General features: G+C 38.0%; 1 protein-coding gene and 1 pseudogene across 1 annotated transcript; both read left to right on the top strand.

Annotated features, from left to right (window-relative positions):
* The first annotated feature begins 1,463 nt into the window (after positions 1-1,463).
* On the top strand, positions 1,464-10,755 carry LOC113052218 (ankyrin repeat domain-containing protein 40-like). Its single transcript, XM_026216608.1, has 5 exons — positions 1,464-1,889; positions 3,325-3,473; positions 4,873-5,418; positions 6,253-6,434; positions 9,209-10,755. Exons 1-5 carry the CDS (start codon positions 1,756-1,758, stop codon positions 9,353-9,355), a joined length of 1,158 nt encoding a protein of 385 aa, XP_026072393.1. The 5' UTR covers positions 1,464-1,755; the 3' UTR covers positions 9,356-10,755.
* Positions 10,756-15,528: 4,773 nt separating this feature from the next.
* LOC113042062 (WAP, Kazal, immunoglobulin, Kunitz and NTR domain-containing protein 2-like) lies at positions 15,529-17,836 on the top strand (annotated as a pseudogene).
* Positions 17,837-18,111: the final 275 nt, after the last annotated feature.

The raw sequence follows: 18,111 nt of genomic DNA, 5'->3' as shown, positions 1-18,111 counted from the left end.
TTTTGGGTGAACTAGGCTGTCCCTTCAATTTTAGATCAATTTTTAGGTTTTTTTTAATTAGGCTGCATATCATAAATTGATTCCTGCTACTAAATGTTAAATGTCTAAGAACTTATTTTAAGTACCATATTGTGATTCTAATCTATTGCAGTATTGAGGCATATAGAAGGTATTATAAGCTGCAGAATGTAAAGCCAGACATCTATCTAGATGTGTCTCAGAGCTGGAAGAACTCAGAGTCATGTGACCTTATCGTGAACATCAACGTGATGCACATCTCACCTCTGGCCTGCACAACACTATCAAGCTAGCTTGCTTTTGTTTCTCATTCTCTACATTTGTTGCATATCTGCATACTTAAACTTTTTTTCTCTCTCTTGTTTTAGGGTTTGTTAAATGGTGTTAGAAAAATACTTGAGATATAGGTTAGTGATGAAGGAAATAGCTGGCAAAAGTTCAGCATCTATATTGCCTAAAAACACTAGGCCAAAGGAAATGGACTGCGATTGGAGAAAATCGTAAGCATTTTATTACTACATTGTATAGCTTAATTCAAAACCTGGTGCATGATGAAAATATACTTCAAGGTGCTACACCATGTCAAGCCTCCCTTGCCTGCTTCTGTTCATTGAAAATCTTCCTCTGAAGGTTTTTGCTAGAGGCTATAATCCAATGCTTGGCCGTGATCCATTGCAAATTAATCTGACATCATGCCTTATACACCTCGTCCTTGCTATAAAAAATTATTGACTTGATAGTGTGATGATTCACTGCCTTGAGTCATCAAAGGCTTGTAAATGGATTTTTTTTATTTTCCAGGTTGATATCAGTATCACACTGTATCTAGATTTGAGTGGACTGAATAATACATAAGCTTTTCTGAAATGTGTTTTTGTAGGATGTATTTTTTTCACACACAAAAAAAATAATAATAGACAACTGTTTAAAATGATGTGCACATAATATTGATGGAGCCACACTGAGATCCAAATATCTATTAATTTATTTGATCATTACCATTGGTTATTTGGATTATAGATTGGCAGTGTTATTTAAACTTTGACCATGTTAACCGTAGATTCTTGCAAAATCCAATTGTTTTATATTCATTATCTTGAATGCAACGGGAGTTGCTTCAGGTGTGCTTATCACATCGGTGGGTAACATGAATTAAAATATCAACAAACATAATTTTAAATATTTGAATGCCAATATCTAAATATGTAAATTATCACGTTTCAATGCAAAATATTTGTGAGTCCTTGTTTGAAATGTAATGAAACTACACTACACAGTTAACTGCTGCTCTTCCATGATGCTCCTTGATCAATCGCTAATATCAGTTTATTAGATTTGCACTGCGTCTGTTTATTGACTACATATTTTGGTCTTCCTTGAACTCTGGACTCTTATCTTAGTTGTGAAGAATGATTTATTATCGTCAGTAGGAACCAAAGATCATGATCTAAAGGTGTTACACAGAATACTGCCCCCATCATGGGAGGTGCGGCGCATACGAGTGGATTACAGTAGTCGGCGAAAGATTATTTGAACACAGCCCGATTTATTACACCGTGCCGTTTTGATCTGATTTCAGTCTAGAGACTGTAAATATACTCGTTTGTCGAAAATCATCCAGAACAGGCAACAGTTCAAGCCACTGCGGAGCAAGTTGAGTGTCTATTCTTGTCTCCGGTCTTAAAAGCAGTGTGTGTCAGTTCGTATGAAGCTTGTATTTCCTTTTAGACTTGAATAATGTCAACGACATCGCTGGATATAGAGCTGCAGGAGCGTCTGAGAGAGGCCAGTGCCATCGGAGACATTGAAGAGGTGAAGACTTTAGTGGAGAGCGGAGTCAACATCAACTCTCAGAATGAGATCAACGGGTGGTGCGTATCAACACCTCCAGACGGTTATACTAACCTTTTCCGAGACAGACTTTATTCCTAATTACCTGACAGACAGTGAAAACACTAGTGGAGTGAACATGGGAATAGTACATCCTGAAATGAAAACTTGAACTCACCTTCAGGTCATTCTAGATGTAGATAAACTAGTTTCTTCATTGAAACAGATCTGGATAATTCCATCACTTGTTCAACAGTGGATGCTCTGCAGTGAATGGGTGCCGTCAGAATGAGAGTCCAAACAGCTGATAAAAACATCACAGTAATTAGCATGAGAATACAAGTCCATAATAACACTTCCTCCCTGTTGTCCTCTCACATCGACATATTTGTGCAGAACTGCTTCCGCTTGTAAATGCTGCTTGGCCTGTGCAGATTTCTCTCCCGATTCAGACAATAATACTTTATGGATAAAACACTTGTATTTTTTTACGTTTGAAACGTCTTGGTGGATTTGTTTGTGAAAAACAAGAGGATTTACAATTCATTAGAGTCCCGTCAATTACTGGTGGATTATGGTGAGGTTTTCATCAGCTGTTTGGACTCTCATTCTGACGGCACCCATTCACTGCAAAGCATCCTTTGGTGAGCAAATGATAAAATTATACAATTTTATAATTTTCACTTCACAAGATGTTAATTGACAGACTGGATTTGTGTGGATTACTGGTTGATTATTGTAATGTTTTTATCAGCTGTTTTGGACTCTCATTCTGACGGCACCCATTCACTGCAGAGGATCTATTAGTGAGCAACTGATGTAATGCTTAATTCCTCCAAATCTGTTCCCTTGAAGAACTAATCTTGTGAATGTCTTGAAGGTGATGAAACTTTAATTTCAGTGCGAACGACTCATTTAGTCTTCCCCCAGCTGCTCCTCAATGAAATCTTTCCTTTCTTTTTCTTACATAAAAACACTTTCATTTTAATATGCAGAGGCGACACTGGATCAACCAATGGTGTGGATTTGGGGCGGGGCCAAATGTGTTAGGCGATTTGTAATTGGTTGTCTTTTGCTAATCACCTCTCTACCTTCTTGCACCTGATTGTTTTACTTTGTGTAACATGTACATTGCTTAAATGTGGTTTTAATAGGGTTTAAAATGCATAAGCCCAGGGTCATGATGTAATGCAGGAAGCACTTTATAATGTGCAGAGCAGGAATGAAGAAAACGGAGTAGTTCATGAGCTCTGTAGAAAAGCCCTTACCTTTCATCTAGCCTGGCAACATTCCTGACATGCTCTTGGTTTTCTAACGGTGGATATTTGTTGAGCGACTGAACGGAGGTGTTAGATTTGTCCTGACATTCATGCCAAAGTGTTTTAGTAATGCCTGAATGCATTCAAACTCGTTTTTCTGATGCAGTGCACATTGCAAACCATGTTTAAGTAGTTCTGATGTCCCTTGCTCCTCCAGGACGTGTTTGCATTGGGCCTGTAAAAGAAACCACAGACACATCGTGACCTATCTGTTGAACGCCGGAGCCGACAAAGACATTCTGACAGCGAAAGAAGAGTTAGCCGTTCAACTCACTTCCAAACCTGAAATCAGAAGACTGCTTGGGGGTATGTTTTCACAAATCCTACCTTCTGTATCACAGGACATGATGTGTTCGGTGCTCTGATACCTTCTATACGGCTAGATATTTACAGTCTGTAGCCTAGTAATGTAATGTTGACTGGAATGTGTATACTTGAACAGAGTTTCTCAACTCTGGCCCGCGAGGTCCACTTTCTTGCAGCGTTTAGCTTCCTGTAACTTTCTAGTGATCCTGAAGACCTTGATTAGCTTGTTCAGGTGGGTTTAATTAGGGTTGGAGCTGGAGGGCCAAAGTTGAGAACCTCTGTGTTAGAATAGAAATGCAACATAAATACAAATCATGACCGATTCAGATGCATTCATGTGACTCGTGTTTATGATACATTTGCATATTAAATCAAATGTCTTAAGTCTGTTTTTGTTTGGGGTGCACAATATATTATTGTCGTATTAGTTGTCAAGTAATGTTAGAGATTTATTGTTGTTATATTCATCAGTATTTGATAATTGATTTTGCATGTAGAATTGTTCACCATTTCAATACTTAGATTTACCATTGCTGTCACTTAATCTTTAAAAACAAATATTTTAACACTTGAATGTAATCTTCAACAAATCTCGAAATGATTATTACGTTGTTTTTATTTATTTTGTATTTTTAATATATTTTCTATAACATTGCGATTATCCAAATTCATGTATAGCTGTTAAAACTGTAGTTTTATTTCATTTTTAAATTTTTTATTTACACGTTTAGTCGGTGTTAACATGGTCAATTAACAATGCACTTTCCTGAGAAGGTAACGATAATTAAGATAAAAATAAAAGCTAAATATAGATAAATAATCTTAAAGAAGTTCTTTAAAACATGGTGTTACATTTAATTTTATTTACATTTTTATAATATTGTGATGCCAAATTGGTAGCATTCAAAACTATATTGCTTTTAGTTTTAAGTTTTTTTTATTTATTTAGCTAAAATATTACAGAATTTATCAGCCATAACATTATCAATTTTTCATCACTTCTCTTTGATGGCAATAAAAGTTATTAAATGCAAATTTAAGACATTCCATATTTCAGTTTTGACACATTCATCAACTTTTTAAAGCTTTAGCTTAAAGTTAACCTCTAAAAACACTACAGACTTAATAACATTGTTAAATGTAACCTTTTAGTAAATCTTAAAATGAATATACATTTTCATACTGTACATATTGTGATGCCTTAATTCACTTGTTCAACTATTGAATTTAATTAAAAAAAAAATTCAGTTATTTTAATTTTATCACTGCCAGTTTGTCAATCATTGGCCATAGGGATAATTTATAATTGATTTATCAATTAATTAACATAATAATTGTACACCTAAACCCAAAACCCCACTGTCCCTACACACATTAATGCTTGTGGATCTGTCTCCAGTGGAAGAGGAAGACGTGCCTGAGGTGAAGGAACCAGAGCTGCCAATCATCCCGAACTATCTTTCCAACGCGCCCTTCCTGTACAGCAAGATGGATAACGACAGCCTGAGCATAGCACAGCGAAACGGCACCAACAATCATGCAGAGCCCCTGGAGTCAGAACCAGCGACTTTATCACCGACACAAGAGCAGCAGCTTCCGCCTCCGCATCAGCAGCCCAAGAGCCTTTACTCAGACAGCCAGAGCCAGCAGGAGTTACCCTTCATCCCCGTGATGGAGCAGAACGGCCTGCCCATGGAGCTCTCCTCAGAGACTCCTCACAACAACCACTGCGAGTTTACACACCCTCATCCCATAGCACAGAACGGCCCGGTGTGTCCCTCGCTTCCTTCTCCCAGCGGAGGCACCGGCCAGCCGCAGGGCCCCAGTCCCACGGTCACCCGGCAGCCCTCCATCCCACAGCAGATCAACTGCTCCCAGCTCGGGGGCTCCATGCCGGCCTTCCAGCCCTTCTTCTTCACCAGCACTTTTCCTGTTAATGTACAAGGTACAGTGTGGATTTATTAGGAAGCTTGACGGTCAGTGAACTAGTCGGTGAAGAGTATCTAAAGGCCCTTTCAATGCTCAATGCACCTCTGCGAAATGGAGGTGCATTGGTGCAAATGTGTATATACATGTATATATAAATTTATAGTAACGGATTAATGCTAATGAATTTTCTAACACACTGCATTTATTCAGAAACTGAGTGAAAACAATTTAGTGAAATATCATTACAATTAAAATGATTGCATGTGTATTTGAATGTTCAAAACTGTAATGTGTTCCTGTTGTAAAGCTGTATTTTCAGCATTATTACTCCAGTCTTCAGTGTGTCACATGATCCTTCAGAAATCATTCTGTGATGCTGATTTGTTGCACAAGAAACATTTCATATCAATGTTAAAAAAAAAGTGTGCTGCTTAATAGTTTCCTGGAAGTTGACACTTTTCTTTTTTCCAGGATTCTTTGAATAGAAAGGTAAAATAGCATTTATTTGAAATGGGAATCTTTTTTAAACATTATAAATGTCACTTTGGATCAAGTTTATACATCCTCACTAAATAAAAATATACATTTTATTAAAAACAAAAGACATCAAAGTGACCGCAAACATCTTATTCAAAATCACAGCTGTTCATTTACATTTAAGGCACTTTAAATACATATTGACTTTAAAATATACATATCTCATAAATTCGATCTTTGTAACATGACTTAAAGGCACTAACAGGTTTGTAACACACCCTTTCTTTAAATGCACAAGCGCTCAAACAGACAGGTTTGAGGAATGCAGAGAGATTCCTCGAGTCCCAGTCTCAGACATGCCGTCTCTTCTCAGAGCTCGTCCTGAAGGTGCGCATCCAGAACACCAACGTCAGGGAGAACGACTTCATCGAGGTGGAGCTGGACCGGCAGGAGCTGACGTACCGCGGCCTCCTCCGTGTGTGCTGCCGCGAGCTGGACATCAGCGCAGAACACGTGGAGAAGATCCGCAAGCTGCCCAACACTATGCTCAGAAAGGTGAGGCCTGAGCCTATTAACAGCTAAGTCAAGTCATCTGCCTCACAGCCACCTGCCTTCAGAGACTAGTAAACTAACAGAGACGGGTCCTCGGACTGATTTGGATGCTCTACATAAGCAGTACACAAATACTGTAGCATTAGCAGTTTTGCATTCGCATTTGCTGTCAGACACAAGAACATTTTAAAGAAAGGTTTAATTTCTTTTAATTATAATTTATTTGGATTATTTCATTATTTTTATTTGATTATAATTGAATTCATTTATTTTAAATTACAATAATTTCGCTTTTCATCGATAGTTTTGGGGTGTTTAATTGGAAAAAATTATAGCCTTAAACATTAATGTAGATGTCAGAAACAATTTCTTAAAGGGGAAGAGGGAAACTTAAAAGGATAGTTCACCCAAAACTGAAAATTGTCATCGTTTACCTCAAATTTTTATTTCTTCTGCTGAACACAAAAGAAGATATTTTGAAGAATTTTGGTCTAAAAAAAAAAAAAATTTACTTCCATTGTATTTCTTTCCATACTGTGGAATTCAATGGCTACTGCGAACCGTTTGTTTACTAAAATTATTCCAAATATCTTCTTTCGTGTTCAGCAGAAGAAAGAAACAAATGCAGGTTTGGAACAATTTGAGGGCGAGTGAATGATGACCGAATTTAAACCTTTTGATGTGAACTATCCCTTGAATGAATCTGATTTAAAACATGTTTACATATAAATGTGTTCCCCTGATATTTGTATTCTGTCGTAAGCATCTAAAACAGTGTGGATTTATTAGGAAGCTTGACGGTCAGTGAACTAGTCAGTGAAGAGTATCTAAAGACCCTTTCATATGACTCAATGCACCTCTGCGAAATGGAGGTGCATTGGTGCAAATGTGTATATACATGTATATATAAATTTATAGTAACGGATTAATGCTAATGAATTTTCTAACACACTAACTCTTAGTTTTTTAAAACATTTGAATTTATGCTACATTTATAAATCATGTTTTGAGTTAAGAGCTTTGTTGGGCACAACGACAGAGTCATCCTGGTGCCAGTATTGTTGTTTGAGCTTTCCCTTGGATTAATAGAAAGACATCACTTCCTGCACAAATGCATATGTCTAGCTGTTGAAGGAGGAATAGGGATTTTGATCTGTTCCTCGTGACTTAGTTAAGGCCTCTTAGACATCTTGATGCTACATAAAAGTGACATTCGGTTTGGTTAATGCTGAGCTGGTAAATCTGAGCAGTGCTTTTTAACATCAAGCTGTAACAGTAGCGGCAAACTTGATTCTAATGTCTGAAAACTGACAGTACTTTTGGCCATTTTATCATATTAAACTGCAGACACTGGTGAAGTTGAGGTTTTACTGTTTTTAAACACAAATGAAATTTTTTAGTGTTCCTGTAGCTCAAGTGGTAGAGTATGTCAAGCGTTGGGGGGTTGATTCCCCGGGAACACATGATGGGTAAAAATTGATACCCTGAATGCACTGTAAGTCGCTTTGGATAAATGCATAAATTTAAATTTAAATTTACTCAGCTGAACAGCCCTAGTGCATCATGGGATGTTTCATTTGAGTGAAATATTGCATCGTACACATTTACAGCTGTTGTTTTCTTTCTTTTTTCTGCACATGGTTGCCATTAGGGCTGTGCAAAAAATCTAATGTGTTTTTCATGCACATCTCATCAGTAAAGACGCTCCTGTAATTAGAACTATATCTCCAGCACGTGCGTTCAGATCAGGGTTGCCAGGTTTTCACAATAAATCCTGCCCAGTTGCTTCTCAAAACTAGTCAAAAACTAGCCCAATCGCGCTTCCAAAAGGTTCCCCGATAAAAAATTGCTTCCCTGGGTTAAAATATACTTTTTTTTGCATGGTAGCCTTGGTAAAATTTGCATTTTAGGGGCTAAATATCACGTTATTTGTATTGGGGTCACTTTGACCTGTGGACATGAAAAACAACCACAGACTTGGCAACACTGGTGTTGGCATTTACTACACCGAGCCGTAATTCACTGACAATTTACACAAAATCGATGTTTAGATTGCAGGCGATTCTTTGTCGATTTTGAAAGCGATTTTGTGTTAGTTGTCGGTAGACTAAGGCTCTGTGCAGTAACTGCCGCTCCACCTGAACCAGTGTTGCCAAGTCTGCGGTTGTTTTTCATGTCCGCGGTTTGAAGCAATCCCATTACCAATAATGTGATATTTACCCCCTAAAATGTGAATTTTACCAAGGCAACCCTGCTGAAAAACTGCTGAAAAACCCCGGGAAGCTTTTTTTATCGGGGAACCTCCCGGAAGCACGATTGGTCTAGTTTTGGACCAGTTTTAAGAAGCAACTGGGCAGGATTTTTGGTGAAAACCTGGCAACCCTGATCTGAACGCACATGCTGGGGATATACTTCTAATTACAGGAGTGTCTTTACTGATGAGATGTGCATAAAAATCGCATTCAATTGTTTTGCACAGCCCTAGTTGCCATCTTAGGAATATTAAGTAAAGCACTCAGCAGAAAATGTATCCATTTTAAGAGAAAGGTTCTGACTGGGGGATTTCCTAACATCTGGCAACCATACACATGAACGCTTCATATCAATACAAGATAAAACTACTGTCAGAGGAAAAAAAAAATATATATATACTTTATATTTTAATGATAAATAGCCAGTGTGCAAATATCGAGAGAAGTATAAATTGTGATTTTTAAACCCGTTTTATCGTTCAACCCTATTTCAGATCATTCAAGCGTATACATGTTCTTTAACAGGATAAAGACGTGGCACGGCTGCAGGATTTCCAGGAGTTGGAGGTGGTGCTGGAGAAAACCGAAAGCTTGTCTCTGTTCTCCGGAGGTCAGGGAGGTCTGACTGACAGACCCTGCTACAACATGAAGGCCTCCAGGCTCACTTACTAGCTTCACTTCACAGACTCAGTTTACCTGCTTCCTGAAATCCCAAACGTTGGTAAATGGTTCATATGACACGTTAGCCTTATTCCTCCTCTCCTTCTCTAACAGATGCATCCTTAGTGCCTCCTCCTCCATTGTAACCGGCTTGTTCTTGTTGATTTGAATACTCAAATCCATTCAGCTTACAACTTGACTTTGGAAAATATTGAAATGCATCACTTTTGCATCACTACCTTGCCTCTATATTATCTTCAGGCATTTCATCGTACATCCAAACAAATGCATACTGTCTTATCGCAAGAGGTCTGTCCACCATGCTGGCCAATCGGTCGTTTAGTGGTTTATATGCCTTCATTGATTGGAGGAAGCCACGCTAATTTCATACCAATGCATTGAAATCAAAACCCCTTTTGTTTGCCCAGACAACTCTCTGTGCAATTTACCAAAACCTTGCCATTATCGGGGAAGCGTCCTTTATATCCAGCCCTTGAGAGTTCAGTGCTGTATTTTGAATGCTGTTCCTTCAATCACTGTAAGCCAAATAACTCCTCCTATAAACTAGCATGGACTGTTTAAAGTAGATCAGCCTCATGTGTGAACACAAAATGTCCTTTCTTTCTCTTGAACTTGATAATGTAGCAAAAGATTTCTTCGTTTTCCCCTACTTAGGAGCCGAATTGGAGATGAAAAATGGGATATTAACCACTGAGAGCTTCCAGTCAGCATCATATTGACTTCTCTGGAGTGCTTAGTTTTCACATATCTGAGAAGCAGGGACTGTGTTCAAGATAATAGAGGTAATAGTAGTGGCATTCTACTAAACACTTTGCTGCTTTATTGATCGTAGGCGTTAAATAAATTCCTGGTCGCAATTTTGGTGGGGATGCTTGAGGTTAGGTTTAGAAGCGGCGCATAAACACTACATTGTTGTAAACTAGCTTTTGGACTTGATAGAGATTGTGTTACTGTGAGAAGAATTTCTAAAGATTTGTCTTACCAATAGTTTTTAGTTTTTCTCTGAGGGTTTGACTGTCTAACCAAGCATACGGTCATTAGACATTTGTTAACAATACGCTTCTGTTGTTGAGATGTACCATTAGCCTCTTGGAAAGACATTGATAAATTATTGACATTAAATGTTTTTTTATGTGCAGATTTGTTTTGTATTATATAATACTAGAATCTGAGGATTAAATGTATTATACGCTTCAGTTGAAAGGAAACCATCTTGATTTTTGTTCTTTCATATGTTCTCAATTAACTAAAGGACAGCTGGAAAACCATACAATGGATTTTCTTGTGTTTTTTCTGTGTATGGTTAACATGAATGACAGTTTACTGCATATTAACCTAGATTAATGCAACTTAAAATAAAAATATTACTTTTGTAAAATTGTTAAGATTCATGACCGTGTGTGTGTGTGTGTGTGTGTGTGTGTGTGTATATATATATATATATATATATATATATTCATTTAAAACATTTTAAAGCTTTTATGTATGAATGCCCGTTTCTGCTAATACATAAAACAAAGTAATTGCGTCCTTTTTTTATCTTGCGACTTATTTGCGACTTGTTTTCTAACACACCATTGCGAGTTATAAAGTCAGAATTGCAAGTTATAAAGTCAAAATTAGGAGATATAAACTTGCAGTTCTGGCTTTTTTTTTCTCTCAGAATTTCAAGTTTATTATAGGGAAAAAACTCAGAATTGAGACTTTAAATGTATTGTGATTTCTAAAGTAAAAATTGTTGTAAAAAAAAAAGTTGTAATGCCAGAATTGCAAGATGAAGTCAGAATAGCGAGTTATAAAGTCAGTTATACAAACGCAGAATAAAGTCAGAATTGCAAGATATGAATTGCAATTCTGCGAAAAAGGCAGAATTATGAGAAAGTCGCAATTAGCTTCTTTTATTTTTTTATTCAGTGGCAGAAACGGCCTTCCATCTTTATCATTTTATATAGGGTAAAGGGTTTTTTTTTTATGTGTGGGCTTTTAAATCATTTAAAGTTTGTAAACTTTTTATTAGTCATACTCTAGAGGTCATATACAGCTTAACTTAACAGCAGCATTTGAATATTTTATACTTTCTCCCTAATCCTATACAACAAAAGGTTTTTTTATTCTCAAAAAAAATGTGTCTTTGAACAAACATGCAGCAAAAGGTGAAAGGGTTAAAATGCATCTTTCTTTAGGTTTAAGGGGGGGGGGGGGGGGTGCCATTGCTGAAGTTTGCCAATAGAGGACAGGCTTAGTCTTGTAGAAAAGAGACTCCAGACATCGCTAATGCTCTCTGTAGGAGGAAGGAAGTGTTTCCACTCCATTAAACTCTTCTGTGGGGTCCACACAAGCATTTCAGAGCCACTAGACTAGATGGAGTCAGCAGCATAAAGCATGCCAAATATAGCTTTGGATCAGCATTTGAGAGGAATAGATGTTTACACTAAAAGTTTGATATTCAATATATGTTTCTAAACAACAACGAACCATTCTTTGCAGGATTGGTGGAAAGAAACAAATTTATTTCAACTCGTACATTTGTTTCACATCGACCTATTTGAGAAATTGGGGACTAACTTTGTTCACCAACTGCCCTTTGACCTCTTTCACTCAGTTGAACATTTTCAGGGAAACGCTGTAGCTCACACAAGCACGCAGGCCTCTCGAGACAACGGGAAATTACTCTAGAATCAATGTATTTGTGCAAGAACTAAAAAATGTGCGAATGATCCCATGCAAACTATTTATTGTAACTAACATCCGGAGAAAATTGTATAAACGACTGCAGTTGTGTTCTCAGTTTACTTTAAAATAGTGGCGTTACCTTTCCATGTCTTCATACCACATCACATCTCTTACCCCTTACGGTGAAACTAGCATGAGATCTCGCTCAGTTTTCAGTAAACACCTGTTTTCTCAGTGGGTCTGTCTTCAAACCAGACATCTCTGTTGATCAGAGAACAGCGGACTCATATTAACCCCTCAACTAATATAGCCATTATAAGACAAGTGTGTGTTTATATAGCGAAGTAAAAAATTAATAGACATGTATATATTAGCATTTCTGTTCATTTTTTCTCTCTCTCTCTCTCTCTCTCTCTCTCTCTGTGTTTTGTTTTGTGTAATATGTAAAGATAACCAGTTAAATATAGCATCTATTTATATGCTACGTTTTATAAATCTACTAATGCTCAAAGTTAATTCATGTTTATTCATAATACAATATCGTTATGATATTGTTCACAAACAGAACGTTTTAAATAGAACAGAAGTGTTTTATTGTAACAATTTAAAATATCAAAATATATATTTGTAATAATTATGCATAAATAATTTAATTATCTATCTGTGTGTGTGTGAATGATATAATGTGTTTGTGTTTTATATATATATATATATATATATATATATATAATAATAATAATTATTATTATTATTATTATTATTATTATTATTATTATATATATATATATATATATATATATATATATATATATATATTTTTTTTTTTTTTATTCTTAAAAAAAATTGCCCTAAACACAGTAAGTCTGAGGCAGATTGTGTACAGGTATTTTTTTTATGAAAACCGATTCCACATTGTGCACCTCTTGCATAAGAACAGCCTGCTGTGTTGAGAATTGACTGTGACATGCCATGTACAGGTCGTTTATAGAAAGACCGTTTAAAACAAAGCTCAGCTGAGTGTTACTAATTCTTTTATGTGCAAGTCAGATGATATAATGAGCTTATGAGAGGTAATGACAGGTTGAGTGCTAGAGGGGAGCCCCGGCATACAGACAGCGTTAATACCTTTCAGAAAGTTCATAAGTTCACACAAAAGATTCATCTTAAGTGGAAGCGCCATTAAATCACTCCTCTGTTGCAGTGCATTGATTTAGTGCAGGTGGTACATGTTTTCATGAATTGAAACTGAGACAGCTACACATTTCTTTCATGTCTGCTACAGTCGGATGGGACACATCAATTGAAGACTCTGTGTTCAAATCATTATAATATACGGTAGTATGTACACTTCCATTAAGTGTACATAACAGGAGTCGGGAAGATGTTTTTTAAGTAATTATTTTTATTCAGAAGGGCTGAAAAGATTTCAGTTTCAAATAAATGTTGTTCTTGTTAACTTTTTTTTTATTCTTTAAAGAATCCTGTGTTACAGTTTCCAAATATTTTCAAACGTTTCCTGAGGAGCAAATATCAGAATGATTTCTGAAGATCATGTGACACTGAAACTGGAGTAATGATGCTGAAAATACAGCTTTACATCATAGGAATAAATTACATTTTTTCAATTTAATATGTTTCTCCCTATCATTACCTTCTGACAAATACAGGACGATATTTTTATGCTACTGCAATGTAATGAAAAGCAAAGGAGGTGCATTAGGTATGTGATTGATGCTTTTTACTGTGCATTTTTTATATTGTTGCCAGAATAATGGGAAATATAGTTTGATTAAACAACACTAAATATATATTTGTGCAATGTAACATTTTTGAAGTACATAGACTGTATATATAAAAACATACAAAGACTTCTAAATAATTTTTGTTGATTTAACTTTGATAATATTTTTTATTATATATTTTTTACTGTGTAAATAAGTAGTATGCTTTGGTCTCCAGCAAGTTTTATCTGTAGTATTAATTAATCGTTCATAAAATGGCATACTAATTTTGTTTACTGTAACCAGTGATGGTTATGTTACTGTAAAAAAAGTATTCATTACTAGATACTAATCACATCTTCAATGGTGTAATTAGATTACGCTCTCCAAAAAGTATTGCATTATTAAATTATTACTAAATGCTTTCTGAATCCAATATCAACCTTGACCAGTTTAACATTTTGAACATAATTGTTTTTAATAAATCATAAATTATTCTCGAACTGACCGAAGTACTGAAAGGGAGAAGTTTAAATCAAAAACGCACACTTAAAAAATTAGATGATCTACTTTTTGATTTTGAAATACACTTCGGTTTCATTGATCTATATTCTATACAGGTATTTAATACAATTACATCAAAGTCATTAAATAATTACTTTAAAAAAACTTTACTCTCAAAGGGAAAAGTAATTAAATTACAATATGTAATTACTAGTAATGCTTTACACCCAATATTGACTGTAAACCGTTCCAATTAGTTAGTTCATAAGTCTTTAGGCATTCAGCTCATATTGTCAGGCTTTAAAAAGAAGTTTCCGTCTCGTAATCACAGATTACTGGTGCATTCACGTGTACTCAATTTGTACATATGATCATTTTGAACATGCAAAACAGTGTGTGGCAACAAACCATCTTTTTTCGTTTATATTTGCGTCCTGTATAGTGTTTAACATACCGAGTGGCCAGTTTCTAGTGTGCACTGCGCCGTGTGGTCTATGCAGTGCGCCTGCTGTCCATTCAAAAAACAGGCGACGTCTTGGGTGTTAAAGAGTTAAAAGGTGCCCTGTTTTACGCACAAGGATGTGACCGCGTAGCTTTTCGACCCCTACTATGTTTTCTTTTTGGAAAGTATAAAATAACATGTTTTTTTTTCTGAGAACTAAGTCTATTTATCAATCCAGATGTCATTAAGTATAGCATATTGACCCATTTAAATTGCTATAAGACCAGAAAATGCCTAATTCAATAAGTTTTAAAACATACTTTGTTTTCCTCGTTTGAATTCAGTGAAAAACATTAGCTTTTAGCCTATGCTAACATAAAAAATGGATTTCTAACAGTCCTACAGTTTCAGACAAGCTAATAACTTCCACAAACTTTGGGCACACTCCTTTGTGGGGAAGTCGTGGCCTAATGGTTAGAGGGTTGGACTCCCAATCGAAGGGTTGTGGGTTCTAGTCTCGGGCCGGACGGAATTGTGGGTGGGGGGAGTGCATGTACAGCTCTCTCTCCACCTTCAATACCACGACTTAGGTGCCCTTGAGCAAGGCATCGAACCCCCAACTGCTCCCCGGGCGCCGCAGCATAAATGGCTGCCCACTGCTCCGGGTGTGTGCTCACAGTGTGTGTGTGTGTGTGTTCACTGCTCTGTGTGTGTGCATTTCGGATGGGTTAAATGCAGAGCACAAATTCTGAGTATGGGTCACCATACTTGGCTGAATGTCACTTCACTTAATGACATCTTTTTGTTCCTGTAGGACTGTGAGGCGTTTGAGAAATGCTATTCAAATGTTTGTGGACGCAAGAGCTGTGTGGCTGACCGCTACATGGACGTTAAGGGCAAGAAAGGTCCAGTAGCGATGCCCAAAGGGGTCACTTGTGACAAATTCATGTGCACCCAACAGGGTTCAGTGTGTGTAATCTGGGACGGACAGCCGGTGTGCAAATGCCAAGACCGTTGTGGACGGGAACCCCATTTTACATGCGCCTCGGATGGCATGACCTACTACAACAAGTGCTACATGGATGCTGAGGCCTGTACCAGGGGCGTCACCCTCACCGAAGTCACCTGCAGGTACCACTTTAGCTTGTCCAACACCAGCCCTCTTCCAGCAGAGACCACTGCCCGGCCCACCACCGCCCATCTTGAGACCACACCCATGGACATTCAACGTCCCATTTTGGTCAGCAATCAAACACAACTTTTTGTGTTCGTGAACGAAACGGCCAGCTTCCTCTGCGAGGTCACAGGGAAACCGAAGCCGGCGATTACGTGGGAAAAACAGATCGACGGTAAAGAGAACACTGTAATGCAACCCAACCATGTGCAAGGAAACATAGTAGTTACTAACATCGCCCAGCTGGTCATATACAACGCCCAGGTCCAGGATGCTGGCATCTACACCTGCACTGCCTCAAACCAGGGTGGATCTGTGCAAGCACATTTCCCACTCTCTGTGGTCCCCAGGGAGCAGAGCAATCCAGAGCTGGTCATGAATTTCACATGACTACCTGCTGAGGAGTGTCTGAAAACACCTGATATGGGCGACTGCAGAGAGAAGAGCATGAAGTGGTCCTATGGTCCCTGCTGGGCTGGGCTTACAGCTACACACTCAAGAAATGCCAGTCGTTTGTTTATGAAGGCTGCGGAGTAGGGCTGCACGATATTGGGAAAAAATGACATTTCGATATTTTATTTTTCTGCGATATATATAGCGATATTTTTTCTTACAAACAAAAATGGGGTGAGCACACTTACATTCTCATTTAAAATTATTTAAACATCGACACCATTGTGTCAATTGATTAATATGCGCGGGGGAGAGAGAGCAAGACAGCGCTCGTGTTGTTTGAAAAGGGCTCGCTCTCTCTCGGTCTCTCTCTCTCTCTCTCTCTCTCTCTCTCTCTCTCTCTCTCTCTCAATTGAATTCAATTAAATTCATATTGCTTTATTGGCATGACATACAAAGGTACATATGCCAAAGCATTGTACATAGCAGAATAGAAACAAACAAAACAAAAATACATATATATTCATAAGAAAAAAAAATTACATGCAAAATAAATCCATATACATTTCTATAAACATTGATGGTACTCTAATCTGTCTCTCGCGCGCGCTCTCTGTCTCTGTCTCTCTCGCGCTCCCTCTCTCTCTCTGCCCTGTTAAACTTGCATGTGTTTTTCAGTCCTGTCAATGATAAACTTTCACTCTATGATGGTTAAGCTGCGCAATTAATCCGCGAATCACATTCGTCAAGGGCCGGAGAGCAGCTGGCCGTACAGTTAATGAATAACGGATCAACTACGACAGCCTACATCGCACATCCTGCGATGTGACTATCGTGGATTCGTACATCGCGATATCGATGCTTAAAAGACACATCGTGCAGCCCTACTGCGGAGGCAACGAGAACAACTTTGAGAGCAAGGACGCCTGTGAGGACATGTGCCCCTTCCCCAAGACTCACAATTGCAAGCTGTGCAAACCCCGGCAGAAGATTGTCCCGAGCTTCTGCAAGAGCGACTTTGTGGTTTTGGGATGTATTTCGGAGTTGACCGAGGACCACGACTCTGGCCACGCGCTCATCACTGTGGAGGAGATCTTGAAGGACGTGAAGATGGGGCTGCGGTTCTTTGGGCAAGAACCTCTGGAGGTGACACTGCTCAATATGGATTGGAAGTGTCCCTGTCCGAACATAACGAGAGCCGAGGGACAGATGATCATCATGGGGGACGTTCACAACGGCATGGCCGTGCTGCAGCCCGACAGCTTCGTGGCCACTTCTAGTGTACGGCGTGTTCGCAAACTTCGAGAGGTTATCAACAAGAAGACTTGTGACGTTTTGAAGGAGATCAGCAGCACAAAGTACTAGGGCGTTTATGTCATCTAAATCTCTGGAGGACTTCATTAAAGCTGAAGAGTGTCATTTTTCGAAGTTGGAATAAGCTCCATATTAACATGGAGAGGCAATTCTCAGTAAGCTGTTTTTTAACTGATTCCCCAGAAAAGTGTAAACCGAAGTGACCAATACTATGTTTGTTTGAGCTACCTGTCACATTCAACCACTTTTTGTCCAACCATTGAAAATGTATTATACATTTATGGAACTGCACCAGAAGGGCGATTAAAGACGTTTCCAAGCAAATCCTGGATGGTTCTTGTTGCGAAACTTTCTGCAAGTTGCGAGTTTGCATAGCTGTGGTTGTGGGGCTTCATGAGGCGTTTTTGGATGCGCTTTGATAAGGGGGGACATACTTTATGATAGAGCAGCGATTACCCCCATCCTGGTGGATTCTATTGTCAGTCAATCCTGGCTTCAGTTCTGGAACAGGTCACATTCCAGCTGT

The sequence above is a fragment of the Carassius auratus genome, chromosome 3, assembly GCF_003368295.1.
Source record: "Carassius auratus strain Wakin chromosome 3, ASM336829v1, whole genome shotgun sequence".
In the NCBI taxonomy this organism is placed as follows: Eukaryota; Metazoa; Chordata; class Actinopteri; order Cypriniformes; family Cyprinidae; genus Carassius; species Carassius auratus.
Note: the sequence above shows the minus strand (reverse complement) of the source record. Positions and strands in the feature narration are given on the sequence as shown.